Source organism: Aquila chrysaetos, chromosome 4 (genome assembly GCF_900496995.4).
Source record: "Aquila chrysaetos chrysaetos chromosome 4, bAquChr1.4, whole genome shotgun sequence".
Taxonomy (NCBI): domain Eukaryota; kingdom Metazoa; phylum Chordata; class Aves; order Accipitriformes; family Accipitridae; genus Aquila; species Aquila chrysaetos.
In genome coordinates, this window is record NC_044007.1 from 7,960,460 (window position 1) to 7,976,512 (window position 16,053).

A 16,053-nucleotide genomic window follows, 5' to 3' on the forward strand; every position below is an offset into this window, starting at 1 on the left:
ACAAAACAGAAAATGAGGCAGAAGTGGGTGTTTATGAGTATTCCAGCAGCACTAGTTGTGCTATGTCATGGAAGCTACCTGTCTTCAAGCTCCTATTAAGAAAAAGAAAAAAACAAACCAGTAACTGAATAAATAATTTAATACCCAAATTCATGATGTGGGAGCTGGATCAAAAAATGATGTGATTCACCAGACTGTTGATACATGTTGATACACTGTCCCCAAGTCAAATGTGAAACTTCTGGAAAATAACTTATGGAACAGTCAGGGTCTTAGGCATGAGGCTAAATATCCATCTGAACAGCAAGTCATCAATGTTTGTTTATGGACTATAGTGGAAATCGTATCTCCCGCCAAGCTTGTAAATATGCAGATGTAGCAGGTTCATTACGACACAGCTGCGTAATCACCGGTGGTAAATTAAAAGGGGCTTCGAGACCGAAGGGCTGCGTCAGTATAAACTGTGCAAGTCCCATCCTCCTCAGGGTCCCGGGGCAGGGAGAAGGCTGCTCCGGGCCCCCGCCGTGGAGAGGGGCACAGAGAATTCACCCCAGCACACGGAGCCTCGGCCCAACCGCGGCTCGGGCGGTGGCCGGAGGATCACCCCCCCCCCCACACACACACATCTCCGCCCAGCTGAGCCCCGTCCCGCCGGGACCCCAGCCCTCAGCGGGCGGCGGGAACCCGCCGGCAGCGCCTGAGGAGACCCGGCAGCCTGAGCCTGCCCCGGGCCGGCGGCGGGCGACGCCGCAACTGCGCAGGCGCCGGCGCAACGGCGGCGGCTGCGGCCGTTGGGCGGCGCGTGCGCTCCCTTCCCTGCCCTCGCGCCCCGCCCTCTCCCTGCCCTCGCGCTCTCCTGCGCGACGTCGCTGAGGAAGAAGCCGCCGTGTCGGACGCGGCAGATTCGCCATAACCCGCCGCCCGGCTAGTCTCACCCCCACCGCCCCCACCGATTAAAATAATATTTTATTTACCTAAAGGGGGAGCTTGGCGCGGCCCGCGGGAGCCCGGCCCGCTGGCGCGGGAGTGATTTTCGGTTTTCCCTTCCTCCTCCCCCCCCCTCCTCCTCCTCCCCTCCCCTTTTTTCTTTTTAAACCAGGCCGCGCCGCTTGGCTTTCGGTCAGCTCCCCCGCTGCCCTCCCGCCCCTTCCCCGCCGCGGTTATGGAGGCTGCGGCTGCAGGTGAGCGGGGCGGCGCGGGGCCGGCCGCAAGCGGCGGGCCGGGGAGGGCGGGGGAGCGCGCACGGATCCGCTTAGAGCAGGGCCGGCTCTGACGGGGGGGGGGGGAAAGTAGTCCCGGCGGCAGCTGTGTGGTCGCGCTCCATCCGCACGAGAAGTAGTTCCCTCACCCCAACCGTCGTCGCCCCTCCGCTGGCGGTAGAGGGGGGGACGGGGGACACACAGCGGCTGCCGGGCGCCATCGGGGGTTGTGGAGCTGCCTCGCCCGGGGGGCCGGGGCCTAGGCCGGGGGGTCAGGGCCTAGGCCGGGGGGTGCCCGGCCGGCGGGGTGAGGGAGGGCCGTGGGCCGCCGAGTGCGTGTGGGGAGGCGGCGGGGCTGCCTCCGCGCGGTCTCCCTGCAGGGGAGGAGGCCGCGGCCTGCTGCCTCTGCCGCCGCTCCTGTTCAGGAGCCTGTCGGGGGACACCTGGAAAAGAGCAGCTGCCGGGCTGCCTACCATTTGTGTTGAACTAGTGCACGTCTGGATTTAAAACGCTCCTGCTTTCCTTTTGACGGCTTCTGTAAATAGCTTTAGCTCGAGCCTAAGAGTTCAGCTGCAGAAGGGAGGTAACAAGCTAAAGTTAGATGCTTCCACTGCATTGTCATCTCAGTCCTTTATGTGCCTTATATTGGCCTGACTTTCATGACACGTGTAAGTAAAATTATGCAGGCGTGATAGCTGTAGTAATATTGTGTACACGCTTTTTGTGTTTCACAATCCCTATGTGTTTGTTGCAGTACAAGTTTGTGAAGCGATGTTGCAGTAATTTAACGCTGGTTAATTACCCCGTATACTCAAATTCGGCTTTTGGTTGTCATTCCCTGAGATGGCGTTTTAATTTTTAGAATCCTAAGTTATTTCTGGCTGTCCTATGAAGTATTTACAGACAATTAGTTTACAACTCAAACAGGATTTTATGCCAAAGAGAGTAGCACTATCAGGAGAACAACTTATATTTAAATAGCGAAATAATTAACAGGTGTTGTGTTAAATTTGAGTACTATTGTAAAAGCATTCCAAGACTGCTTTATATTGTCTGATCCAATTTTAGATGAGAAGTTAATTCTCTTACTACTAGTAGTACTACTATTGCTACTAATAAATTTGGATTTATTCAAGGACATTTCTTTTAATAAAAAAATGTTCTGAGGGTAGTTGAACTCAGAACTGTCACAAGCGTGTGGTATATTTGATACTGCAACTGCTGAACTGTATCTGACTTCCCATGAATTCCTGTTAGGTGTGCTTCCAAAAATCAGGTTTGGAGCATTTCAACCAGGGCATCCTGAAGTCGGTGGCTGATCATGTATTTCGTGCTTACTCTTTAAGAGGTTCCAAGTGTTTTCGGTCTCTCTGGTAGTATGACTTACGGTACGATATTGTACGAGAGTGCGTTTTAGTGGTAACTTCAGCAGTGTTGCATTTAGCCACATGAGGGCGATCTTAAAACGTTAAAAAAGTGTCTTGCTATAAGCACATCTGTTACGGCTTTTTATTTAATGATGAAAAAGCTACCTTGTTTATATGTTTGATAAAGCGAATATTCTAAGCTGCTGCAAATAATTTCATTTCCTAGTTACTAGAACATCCTTTTAAATCCAGTTCTCAATTTTGTGTATTTTAGCCAACATAAATGTGTGTAGGCAGTTGTCTTCTTTTGAAGAACTTCATGTAACTTTTTCCAGGAGCATTTGTAAAGCTGGTGTGTGTAAAAAAAAAAAAAAAAAAAAAAAAAAAAAAAAAAAAAAAAAAAAAAAAACCAAAAAAATCCACCACAACAACAAAAAAACCAAAACACCCCCCCTCCCAACCCCCCAAACAAACATATGCTTTCATTTGCCTTCATTAGTTAAACTTCAGTAGTTCTAAATTCAAGTTTCTTTTGACAAATCTAGTAACAGACTAGATAAATACAATATGTATGGTTATGGTGAGAGTGTGAGAACACGCTTCAAAGAGGAGAGATAAGTGCCTTGTGCCCTTTTCCTGTTGGGGTGGCTGTTTCATCATGTGGCATGAAGCGGGTTCTGGTTTCTGGCAATATCTGAGACAAGTCTGAAGCCAGTCGATGTAACCTGGATACTTAGTCTTCCAGTAACTCAAGTTAACCATCTAAAATTGATTTAGCAAAAGGCAGAACTGTAGCCTGTTACTAGTCTGTTTCTCTGCCTTTGTATTGGAGCTAATGATGTCTTTATGTCAAGTATTTGGAGATTTTCAGAGGTACTGTTGTGTTGGTGAAGTATTACAGTATTTGAATGCTAGAGTAACTGAGCTGCATTAAAGTCCACATTGTGTAGTGCTCTTACTGTGACTTAAAAAAAGCCAAGAAAATATCAATGATCGGATTTTAATTTTGTGGCATGCCTGACACATCGTGTCTCTAACAGTGACTCATGATGGATGTCTAAATAGAGAAGTTTAAGAACAGGGCAGGCACACAGTGATATTTGTCAAGAATACTCTCTTAGGCCTTCTTATGGGCTTGCTGAGCCCCAACTAGTGTCTTTCCACTTACTAGTTCTTGATGAACTTTCCTTCCAAGAATTTTTAACACCAAGCAGATGTGTACCCACCTTAGAGTTATATGAAGAACCATGCTTGCTTTCATTTTCTCTGCTTCTCCCAGTGCAGCAGCAGGGAGAGATCAGCTAAAAGAGCAGACAGCAGTTTCAGAGGGATCATTTGCTGGTCATCTCCTCCATGACACGTGATTTCATAGTTCTTCATTTTACACTTTGCCTTTTCTCCACTCCTCAGAAATCTTTTTTTTGTTTTCCTTGTCTGACAAAACTTTAACTTTTATAATGGTGTATTCTTCTACTAAAGCTTCCTTTCACTGCTATTTAGCTGTGCTAGATTTTTTTTCTTCCCCTTTCTGAAATCTTCTTTGATGATTAACAGCAAATATGATGCTTTTAAATAGCTTTCATGCTGCTTTCAAGAATTTAACTGTAATTGGAACCTTTTTAGTCCTTCTTGTGGTTTGTTTTTGTTTTCTTAAAGATGCTTTTTATCTTTATATAGTTCACATTGTTGAAGTTAAACACAAACATTTCAGTTTTTATCACTCTTTTAAAGAATTTTTGAGTACTTCTTTCATCACCATTACGGAGTAACTCTCGAGTAGTGTTGTTTTAAATGGGGCCCTGTGTTTTATTTCTGATAAAGTCAAGAACTGGTTCTCCTCATCTGGTTTCCCTGACTGCTTTCTGGGTGAAGCAGTCATTAATGGTGTCTGAACATTTAATCGTGGCATCCTGTCCTGACCTGACACTTAACCAATCTGCATAAGGATAACTGAAGCCTACAATATATTGTTGTTTGTGTCTTTGTAACCTGTTCATCCCCTTCAGTGTGTCACAGTCATTTGTTGCTCGTGTAGTCCTAACACTGTGCTTTTCTGTATAATGCAAATATTTCATTACTCAGGGATACTGTTACTCGTTAAAATAGCCTGTTAATCAGATTTGAACCTAAGCTGCTTTAACAGATGGCATTGCTTCACAAACAATCCATCCTACTTTCTGTCCTCAATTTTTTGATGTGGTAGTGTGCCACTGGCATTAAAACAATATTTTTCAGAAACCTGTTTGAATGCGTGTCTGCCAATAATCCGTGTCTACAGTTAGGCATTTTGATTTTGACACCTTATTAGGCTTCTTGCATTATTGTAGATTTATCTTTTTAAAAGCAACTATAAAGAAATGGAAAACAAACCCAACAATTTGTTTCAACTGTTCTTTGTTTCCTGTTAAAATTTTACTAACCTCTGTGTCATCCTTCATTTTAAAATAGTCTTCATGATTCTCTGTGGTCTTTTGGACTTGTCACCTACCCTTTAGTCTTGAATTTAAAAACATTTTCATAATATCTTAAATTTTGGGTTGGATGAAGCCCGATGCTTCTCTGTATTTTTTCTCAACTTTTAATGTTCCCTTAGGTATATGCAAAACTATCAGCTTAGTTCTGCTCACAACAGCACTGTCATGCATTCATGTCCCAAGCATCTTAACTAGTGCTTTTTTTTTTCTGCTTTTGTTTTGTCTGTCCTAGTATATTTGTATTGTATAGATTTTTAAATGCAGTTTCTTAATCAGAAACATTTACAAACTTCAGCATAATTTAGTCTTACATACTGTGTACCTCTCTGTAATGTCTGAGAGCCTCTATAGATGTAGTTTACCTTGTAAACTAAACTTGTGGCCTTGTTAGAAAGAATGTTTAATGTATATGATTAGGTTTTCCATAAAACCATATTAAGCGGTATTGATTTTAGTATCATCTTTTAGTTTTTGCAGGAATGCATCCTATACCAACGTTGCCATAATTTTCTTCCTTAATGTTAAAATAAAAAATGTTTGTGGTATTTAACTAATGATAATTAAACTGTCCTGATTTTAGTTAGCAGCTAAAAGTGAGAACAGACTTGGTCGGGTGCTCCTTTTCTTTGACTGAATGTATTCTGTATTGTGGGTTTTGTCTCAGTAGTCATCCTATAGTGGTGAATTAAAAAATAGTTGCTTACTGTTCAGAATGGTTCAACTTCAGATGAAGGAACAGCTTTCTGTTCTGTCTCGCCTGCTGCTTTTAGTACAGTTAATTTGTTAGTTTTGAACGTGGGATTCTTGTGATGCTGCTGTTCTAATGGTAGCAAATAGTGGCAGGTTTTATATACTTTTTTCCTTAATGCTTACTGAGGATAATGCTTTTGATTTGGAGATATGCCATAATCCTGCATACTAATTTCTTGATGAATCAAAATAGAGAAAATAGCAGGAAACAAGTATTGATTTATTTAATTTTTTTACTCTATCAGATGAAGAGAAATAAAATTAGTTTATGCCAGCATCTTTATTAAAATGATAACTAAAACATTATAAGGTCAAGGGGGAGGTTTAAGGAATAAATCTGTGGCTAAATATAGCCTTCTGAGGTTAAAGTATACATAATCAAAACTTACATTCATTTAAAGATCCTTTTTTGTAAGATAGAAAAATGCATCTGACAGTTACTTACATTTTAGTGAAATTATGGAATGGTACTCATTACTCGAAGGTATGAAAAACAAATAATCATAAATTTCACAGCGTTTTAAAAAAAATTTGGATTTCTTTTTTTAAACAGATTAAAGTAGATTTTAAGTAAAAAACACAACAACAACAAAAAAGTCCCTCCAGTTGAAGCAATAAAAATCAGAGATACATTATAATGTGTTTTTGAAAATTTCATATATTTGAAATAGCATTGAAAATGAAAAATATCTCTAACATGCACAGAGGAATAAGCTCTGATGTCTAAGAAAAATTTTTAATGCATTTGACATTAGTATAGGATATCATAGTTCATTGTACTGTATGTGCCAATTCTTTTATGTTCAGTTCAAACCATTTTTTTACTGAGAGATAATGTTGCTTGTATTAAACACAAATAATTGGCTTTTTTACTTATTGCTTTCATATTAACCGTTATCTCACAATCTTAATACTTCTACCTAAAGAAGCTATCAAGGAAAAGTCTTGTTTATTGTTCTTAGACACTTCGATATTTTACGTGCTTAGCATTTGTCTATGAAGAGTTCTTTAATAAAAACATTAGTTTTATTGGAAGAATTGTGCCCGCTTTTCATTGCACTTGAGATTTGAACAGAAACCCTTGTATTTTCTCAGTAATTATCACGTTAGCATATTATTATCATGTTTGGTATTGTAATGGAAAATTTAACTCCATTGAATAAAGATGACTTGTAGTTAATAGAATTGTGATCTAATAATTGCAGATTTCAAGATAACAGTGCAGGAGGAGAGCAATGGAAAGAGGAAGTCAGGTACTGAAGTAACAAATACCTCTTTTTTTATAAGCTTGTTGGACAGCAATGCAGTGCTGTGCTTTACTGGTAGATGAAAATACAGCCTGTTTCTAATTGCATTATAACATTTGTGTTAGCTATTTGTAGGCATTGTTAAGGTGTTAGATATTGGGAGTTTCTATAAGAATAAGTAATTGTTTTAGGAATATTTTAAAATTATTGCTGGATTTTAGGCAGTTATCTCTGAATATAGCCCAGTGCTGAGATGTAGGAGAGATTTAGGTGGGACTGTAGGATTTGCTTTTACTTGGTCCACAAGCAGAGCTGTTTTTATAGGTATGGGCTTGGAGATTTGAGAGTAGCACACCTTAAGGAAGTAAAACTTGTTGGAGAAAGATCAGAAACAACATTGTGGGGGATATCCTGGGGGAGTCCCTGTCGCAGGCTGATGGACATGGCTGCTGCTTTCCCACTTGCAGATTCAACCAGCTGCAAAGCTGAGTATGTATCCCAGAGACACGTTCTGCACACACCACACACGAGACACCAACATGGGAGGCACTGCCTTCAACAGCACCTATGTATAGGATTTGTGTAACATGTAAGTAGAGACAGCCAAGTCTTCCTGTTTGGCTGGTAGAGATTGAAGTTCACTAGTGAAAGCACACACACAGCACTCTCTAGGTTCACAAAGCACCTGCGCATTCGCAGATCTCCCAGGTACCAGCATGACCCCTCTGTCCATTCGATATGACACCCACAGCCACGCGGCAGGTTTGGGGAAGATGCAGATGCTTATCCCACCCCTGCCCAGCAGCTGGCACCAGGCACACAGGCTATGACCCATGATCCCACTCCAGCTGCTGGTGCTGAGCCCCTTACTTCACTCAGCCCAGTCCCCCCAGTAGCTGCACCTGGGACACACAGTGGTCCCATCTCAGTGGCTGGAGGTGGGGATGGTGAATGGGGGTTGTGGTCAGCTTCTAACACTTGGTCTCTGCTGCTCCTTCCTCCACACACTCTTCCGCTGCTCCAGTGTGGTGTCCCTCCCACAGGAGACAGTCCTTCATGAACTGCTCCAGCACAGGCCCTTCCCATGGGCTGCAGTTCTTCATGAATCGCTCCAGCATGGGTCCTTTCCACAGGGTACAGTCCTTCAGGAATGGACTGCTCCAGCGTGGGTCCCCACCAAGTCCTGCCAGAAAACCTGCTCTTCTCTGGGCTCCCCTCCATGGGCTGTGGCTCCTGCAAGGAGCCTGCTCCTGTGTGGGCCCCTTTCCATGTGTTGTGGCTTCCTTCAGGGCACATCCACTTGCTCTAGTGTGGGGTCCTCCATGGGCTGCAGGTAGATACCCGCTCCACCGTGGACCTCCCTGGGCTGCAGGGGGACAGCCTGCCTCACCTTGGTCTTCCCCTGGGCTGCAGGGGAATCTCTGCTCTGGTGCCTGGAGCACCTCCTCCCCCTCCTTCTTTGCTGACCTGGGGGTCTGCAGGACTGTTTCTCTTACATGTTCTCACTCCTCTCTCCCAGCTGCTGTGTAACGTTTTTTATCCTTTCTTAAATATGTTACCACAAAGACACTACCAACGTTACTGATGGACTCAGCTCTGGGCAGGGGTGGGTCTGTCTTGGAGCCAGCTGGAACTGGCTCTGTCTGACATGGGGGCAGCTCCTGGTGTCTTCTCATAGAAGCCACCCTTGCAGCCTCCCCTCTGCTACCAAAACCTTGCCATGTAAACCAAATACACATAGTCCCACAGGTGGCTCCGCAAGTATTCCAAATCTTCCTGTTCCTCTGCTTTTCCCTTTTCTTGCCAGTTAGAAAGTCGAGGTGGACTTCTCCAAAGCTGTGCATGCAGTTTCTTGGTGTCCCATCAATTAGTAACTGGAGACTTTTGGTCCTAGGCATTGTCACACTTATCTCTTGTCTGCCAGGTTTGTGTCTCTGTATTCTTGTTCATCATTTATCCTATTAACTTACTGACCTCCTTTGCATTGAAAATATTCTTGATCAGATAGCCTTAATGAAGCAGACTCTCATCTTCCACTTACCCTTGTAAATGATAAAAAAGACTAAAATCTTATTTAAGAAGTTGCTATTTCTCATCTCATTCTTGGCTCACTACGTTCTGTTTCATGGCTGTACCCTTGGATGCACAACAGAACAAGAACTTTCATACAGTCATTTTTAAGACCTTTCATACAGAGGATGTTAAATGCCCAAACTTCTCACCTAATAATTGAATTTGCAAGAAGTGCTGCATGCTATGACATCACTAACTGCAGAGTTGGAAGACCTGAGTGGTGAAGAGTGAGCCTGAGTGGTTTAGGTCCTGTGGACCTAAACATCAAGTGAAGCGATGGAGCGTCAGGGCTGGTGTGTGTTCCCGCTGCGCTGCTCCCTGTTAGCTCTTGCTGAGCTGCTGGTGAACTGGAGCAGGGAGTTAAGTGACCCACAACAAGTTGGAAGTGCAGCCAGCCACTGGAGAAGGAGCCGGTGTTGTAGAACTAGAAGGAGGAGAGTAGACCCAAGGACATGATTCTGAGCTGAAGACATGTGTTTGTGTTTCTAATAATTCTATCAGGTTCCCTAAAGGAACTAACACCACCACGAGGCTTTTCTTTGCAAACCTTGATGTGCTTGTAGATGGGAAGATAGAAGCAAAGGGAGTTTAGGACCAAGCATGTGAGGAACCACGTCCGTGGCTAAGTACATGCAGATCCTCTAGCTGTTTTGCTGGAGGAGAAAATGGCAAATCAATGGCTTAAATTGTGTCTTTAGAGGAAGAAGTACTGCTGGAGAAGAGACATGGTGGTTTTCTCTGTGCTGTAACTGGGTGTTATCCCTGGAAATAAAGATATTGCTTCTTACTTAATCTGAGTCAAGAATACCTGAATCTTCTAGCAGGATTCAGTAAGACAGTGTCTGCTAGCCGTATGGTATAATATACCCAATGAAGACTGCGGTAGCTTTAGATCAGGCCTGTCTAAATCTTGTGAAACCTGGAAGCTATGTTTACCTTTAAGATTTTAAGCTAAGAATGAGTACTGTTGGATTCCAACCAGGCCTGAACAGAGAGGGGCAAAGTTCTTGTAGCTGCAAGAAAAAAGGAGGTTGGAAACAGGAGTACAAGTCAACATGAGTAGTTATGTTGAAAGCTTGGAAGTGCATAGTAAGGAACAGGGGTAGAGAGATGAGAGAGTCTGGTAGAGAGCATGGTGTAAGAAATGCAGGAGACAGAAAGGGAAAGGTTAAAAATGCGTGATAGGAAGAGGGAAAGAAAAAAGAATTGGAAACAAACACTAGTATAACTTGAGAGATAAAGGAGTTACTAAACTGAGAATAAAGATTATATTACATATGCTGAAGATGGGAGGAAATGTTTTAGATTTAATATACTTTATTCTTTTTTTCACTTTCACCATTAGCATTACTAATTGTCTGTAATACAATCACAAATGCCTAATTGTCATTTAAAAAAAACAAACACAAAACCAAAGAAAAAAACCCAATAAGACAAAGTCCTAGTCTAAGAATGACGTATAAGATTTTAAATTGCACAAAGTTCTTGTTGTTAAGAATTTGATGGTGACGAGGCAGCAAGGTTTGTTTCAGCTTTGTTTTAAGTTTAGAAGGAAATAAGTAGTTATTCATATTCTGAACTTTATTGCTGTGTATTTTAGGAAGGTTGACCAGGTGCAGAAGCATGCGTACTATCAACTTTGTTATTCCACAGGCCAATAGATATCTGGTGAATTTTTATTTTTGTATTTAACTACAGAGTTCTAGTTCCTTCTAACAGTTGCAGAACTTCAAAGGCTATTACAGAAGTCTTTAACAGTTGCCTGCATTGAAAAGAGTGGTGAAAAGTTTTGGATACGTTAGAATGATTTATGGCATGTAAATACAGATTTGTTTCCTTGCTCTGTGTTTCTTGTGAAAATAGTTATTTAAAAATAAAACAAAACAGTACCCAACCCCTAGCCTACCTTTTATACAAAATGAAAGTTTTTGATTAGTTAAAATTAACTCTGGACTAGGTTTTGTCATACAATGATCAAAAGTATGTATAAGAATAATATATTACCTGATTCTCTTAAATATTGTTGATTTCAGTGATTTTTCTAAGGTATCTGCTTCTCCCCCCCCGCCCCCCCTTCTCTCCTCCCCACTCCAACTTTAAAGCAAAAAAGCACAGGTACTGTTTTATGCTTTGTGAAGGGGATTGGGAATAAGGGAACCTGCTACCAAGTTTGCAACTTGCTATTTGTTTTTAGTAATCTATTTGTTAATCTCCCTTTGCTGTATACATGCTTAATATACAGAAAAAAATTGACAAATTAAGAAATATGCTGAGGTCTTTAGAAGAATTAAAAAAAAAATGGCTTCACTTACATTACAGCTTACTTTTCCATTTAAGAAGAAAATTACTGGTATTATTTATTTCAGTGTACACTTAGCACAGTTTATATGAGCGAACTGAAGATAATGAATTAACACAAAGCATGTTTAGCCAACGAAATGTTCCAAATTGGTTTTGGCTGAAATTCCTGTTGTTTGTTTACCTGCATACTTGATTACTGTTCCTTTCTTTCTCTGCATATTTAATTGCTGTCTAATTAATTGCTCTGTTGATTTCCTACATAATTAATTATTCACTAATTAATCATTGATTCCCTGCATAGTTAATTAATTTATTGCTTATTTGATTTTTACACTTCATTGACTATAATTCATTCCTCTGTTGCTACACCACCTAATTAGCAACTGGTTAATCAATTATTGTTTGCTTACTCCTAATCTAGTTGTTTAGGCCCCTGATCAGCATGGTTTATCCTCTGCTATCTGACCTCCTTTTCCAGTCATGCTTCCTAAAATAATTTCTTTAGTCAGTTTTGTTTCCATCTCACCTCTGAGCAAAGCACATGTATCTTCTGCATATTCTCCTGATGCTTTCTGAACCTTCACTAATACACTGTTCCCTGCCACCTGGTCTGTTCACTTCTGGTTCTGTTCCAGCTTTACTTCTGTGTGATGGTTTGTGTAGTCAGGCACTTGTAACAACCACAGAGACTTTTGGGGATTCTTCTTGCTCTTCTGCCCATCTCCAAGTCCTCACTGGGAGGAGCAAGAGATAAAGTGGTGTGTGAGTACTGATTACAGCCGTTGCAGGAGGAGACAGGAGACACAAAGCAGTAAGCCTGAACTTTTAGGGAAAACGACTAGCAGGTTAGGAAGTAGAAACAGTGGCAAATAAAACCTCAAAATAGAAGTGTCAGCTAAATCATGGAATTTCAATGTTCAGTGTTAGTTAAACCTTTAGGTAAATGCTCATAGGTTTTGTAGTGTGAATCTTAAATGTGCATTTACATTTAAAGAGAACAGTTGTCATCCACTGGGCAATAACAGGCTTCATTCACTTTTTTTAAAAAAAGAATAATGCTAACTACAGCAGAAATAGTTCAAAGGAACTGGTTCAAAGGAACATTTCCATTATAAACATACTGCAGTCAAAATAGAAATGTGTTTGTGCTCAAGACAGCAAAATGTCTGAGAAGGAACCCTACCAAGCTCCTAAGAACACGTTGAGTGTACTATACATTTTACATAGCTGCTTGTGTGTGTAATATAGAGCATATTTCAAAACAGGAACAGTATTTGAATTGTTTTTCAGAGGTGTTTTAAAAGAGATGAAGGCGTACTCTGCCTTTTGGTTTTGAGGTGGTTGTGTTATTTCTGAAGATGAGGATGCTTTTGTTATAGTTTCAGGTGCAAATAACTGTAAAAGAGAGCCAGCTCTGCTGTTCTTAACATACAGAACACCTTAAAGATGGATTTTTCTTGAGTGGGGTGAACCGTATAATTAGTGTGTCGTGAAAGGAGGTGAATAATGTTGAATAGGGTTAGTGATCTTTGCTTGGGATTGTTTTGAAAACAGGTCCCAAAATACAGTTTCCTTGTTCGCTTCCCCCCAGATTCATCCCAAAGTTCACAAAATACCACTTTATTTCTGTACTTATCCGGCTAATCTGTGGTTTGGTTTGTACCTCAAATGTTGTTCCAGTTTGATTTCAGTGAGCGTATGTCCCTAATTTTCCTTAGGGAGGTGGAGGGAGAGGAGCAGTTGAAACAAATCTCTGGGCCAGGAGTTTATATATGTAGGTGAAGAACAAGCGTGCTGTTACAATTGGTTCCTGGTTGTTGTTAGGTTTCATTGGACACTGAAGGGAGCAGGGTCTGTTGAAAAATCAAACCATTAAAACAAGTGACAGCAATTTTAGAAAGCAAACAAAGTCCTCTGAATTAACTCTCTGCCAAAAGTCTGTGAGGTGTTTTTAGCTGGGTTTTTCTGAGTTGTTAACTTTGTATTAACCCTTCTTTATTTTTATTTACTCTCTTGTGGCTTTGCTTTCACATCACACCTCTAATACCTGTGAATTAAAAAAACCACAAAGTTTTGTCTAAAAAGTTCTATAAAATTTCTGTTTAAAGCATTGACCAAGGAAAGTTTTTAATGAAATTCTTCATTTGCTGCTGCTTTGAAGGTTTTTAGTTTGTTGGGGTTTTTTTTTGAATCAACAGGAATTTTTCGTACAACTTGTATGTCAAAGGGTATGAAATACTAAATGTTTTCATTAATGTTGAATGTTGCCTCTGAGGCTGACATGACATGTTTTGTTTTGAGAGAAAAACTTTTTTTCCCCTGCTTAAATTTTCCTCCTATTCCTGCCCATTTTTCTCTATGTAGATGGGTCAAGATGAGGCCTGATATTTTTTTCATATATTGGGATAAAAGAAGAGAAAACTGTGTGTTTGTACAGCTCTGAAGTGAATGGCCAGAAGGAGAAAGGAAGATGATGTGATTGCATAGCTGTGACTGTCATATGATGCAACATTTTGTGGTCTACTGTGCTGCAGATGTTTTGACCTTCCTCCCCACTCTTTCATTAGTGGCAGAGCCACATCTAAGGATGATGACCCCTGAAATGATGCTCTTAACATTTTTAACTCACAGTGTATGCTCATGGTAACATGCTAAGGCAAAAGTGACACATCAAAGCATACAATTTTATAAAATATATTTATTTTCTAACAAATGTTACTGTGGTGAAGGAAAAGTTTCCTTTTATCTTTTATGGTATTTAATTCTTCCTTCCTTCTTTTGTTTCCAGCACTTACACAGGTAATTAGAGAATTAGGCTTGTTTAGGTGGGGTAAGTAGAAAGGTTAAGCACATGTAGGAAAGAACAGTGAGGTCTGTGAACATAAATTAGGATTTGGAGCCCAGCTGTATTTCAGAGCTGCTTTCTAAAGGATAAAATGTTTTGCATTTATACCAATGTGATACACAACAAACCTGGACAATGACTTAATGTCTTATATAATTCTACTGTATGTCTGAAAAAATATGAAATTGTAATGTTGTCTGAGGCTGGAAGGGAAAAAAAAAGTCTTTATCCTGCTTCCTTTTGGGTCTTGTTAGAAAATTTCTAAGATTTGAGCCAGAAGAAATTTTTTGCCCTGTGAGGATCTGGGTAGGAGTTTAACCATTTCTTAAATTAATTCATTTTGGGATTTATTATGAATGTCTTAATTTAACAGTGTAACATTCTTTGTTTCAACTCATTACTGTCTATTAAGTGTCTTAAGTTAACTGATAGTTACTGCGTTAGCTGAACCAAAATCTCAATAATTAGTGGTAATAAAAATAAACAATTTTGGAAATACTAATTCCTTGTTTTTAAACTTATTTTTCAGGGATCAATTCCATCTTCATGTGTAAGCTTTGTAACTTATTTTCACCAAATCAATCTGAACTATTGTCTCATGTCTCTGAGAAGCATACAGAAGAAGGGACCAACGTGGATGACATCATTATTCCGCTCCAACCTCTAACAGTACCCACAAACATAAACAAAGATGGAGAAGGTACATTCATAAATTGAGAGGAATGTAATTTTCAAAGTAATTTAGTTTTTTAATAAAACCTGTGGTGTGATGATTCTGCATTGTGTATAGAACGATTTACATAGCTTGTTTTCATAATGGTCACTGTACAACTGCCACTCTGAATTTGATTCAGTGCAGAATAGACCAGAATACAGATGTGGATAAACTCAGCATGTGATAGAGGATGATGACATTGGTCCATTAATTTTAAATGTCAAGTATAGAAAGGTCTGCTTCCTACAGCTTTAATTTGAGCTATGTAATAGCAGTGGGAAGATTGTGTAATAGCAGTGGAAAGCAACCAGGATACCACGGATGGGGGTGTGTCTTGAGGCTTAGGAATGGTGGTGTGCTTTTTGAGTTGTCTAACCTCTTTGTTGTGATTCAGATAATACTAATAGTTCTGTTCCAAAAAGGAAATAATTTGTAACTGTGCTTTGATGTTGGCACTGGTAAATAAAACAGTCTGGTAGTCAAAGGTTGAATTAGTTATACAGAAAAATTTTACTCTGCAGTGGAAGAAGTTACATTCATTCCATTTTTAACTGATTATAATTGGAATCCCTGGTAATATTAGCAATGGGTTGAAAATAATTCAGACTTCATAATTATATCTTCTTTTAGACCCTTACTGAGCAATGGTTTTATATGGTTGGCAAACCTCTTACTTAAGACAACTACTAGGATTTTCCAATCATTATGATTTCTGGATTTTAAAAACTATGTGCTTATGAATAAAAAACACTCTAATGTCATACTTACAGGATTTTTTTTTATCATTAACATATGCATGTGATATTTCTTCATTTATTTACCAGCAGTAATTCAGTAGCTATATTAACTTCATCACCATAAGAAGGTATTTCTAATAATGGTCATATAGTATTCAAGTGTAACTGCTATCTCCTCAGATAGTTGGTGAGGAAAAATTGCACCAGATTATTATTTCACACAATGCCTAAAATTAACAGTGCATCAGAAGAAGATGAATAAATATCAGATCTACATCAAGTTTCAAAATGCCATTCTAATTTTATTTTCATTGTACAAAATGAATTTCTCAGGCATGCAGAATG

The 16,053-nt window shown here is 40.2% G+C and overlaps 1 protein-coding gene across 5 annotated transcripts in view; it reads left to right on the top strand.

Annotated features, from left to right (window-relative positions):
* Positions 1–846: 846 nt before the first annotated feature.
* ZFAT (zinc finger and AT-hook domain containing) overlaps positions 847–16,053 on the top strand; it is a 102,138-nt gene continuing 86,931 nt past the window's right edge. For 4 of the 5 annotated variants that reach the window (XR_003923007.2, XM_030011715.2, XM_041122942.1 and 1 more), the window contains exons 1-2: positions 1,496–1,867; positions 14,786–14,956. Coding sequence is in view for 4 of the 5 variants with exons in the window: in XM_030011715.2 (XP_029867575.1) it covers positions 1,801–1,867; positions 14,786–14,956 (238 nt within the window). In the remaining variant the exon portion in view is untranslated. Of the gene's footprint in view, positions 1,182–1,495; positions 1,868–14,785; positions 14,957–16,053 lie in introns of those variants that run through there. The other variant, XM_030011716.1, reaches the window with a different exon arrangement.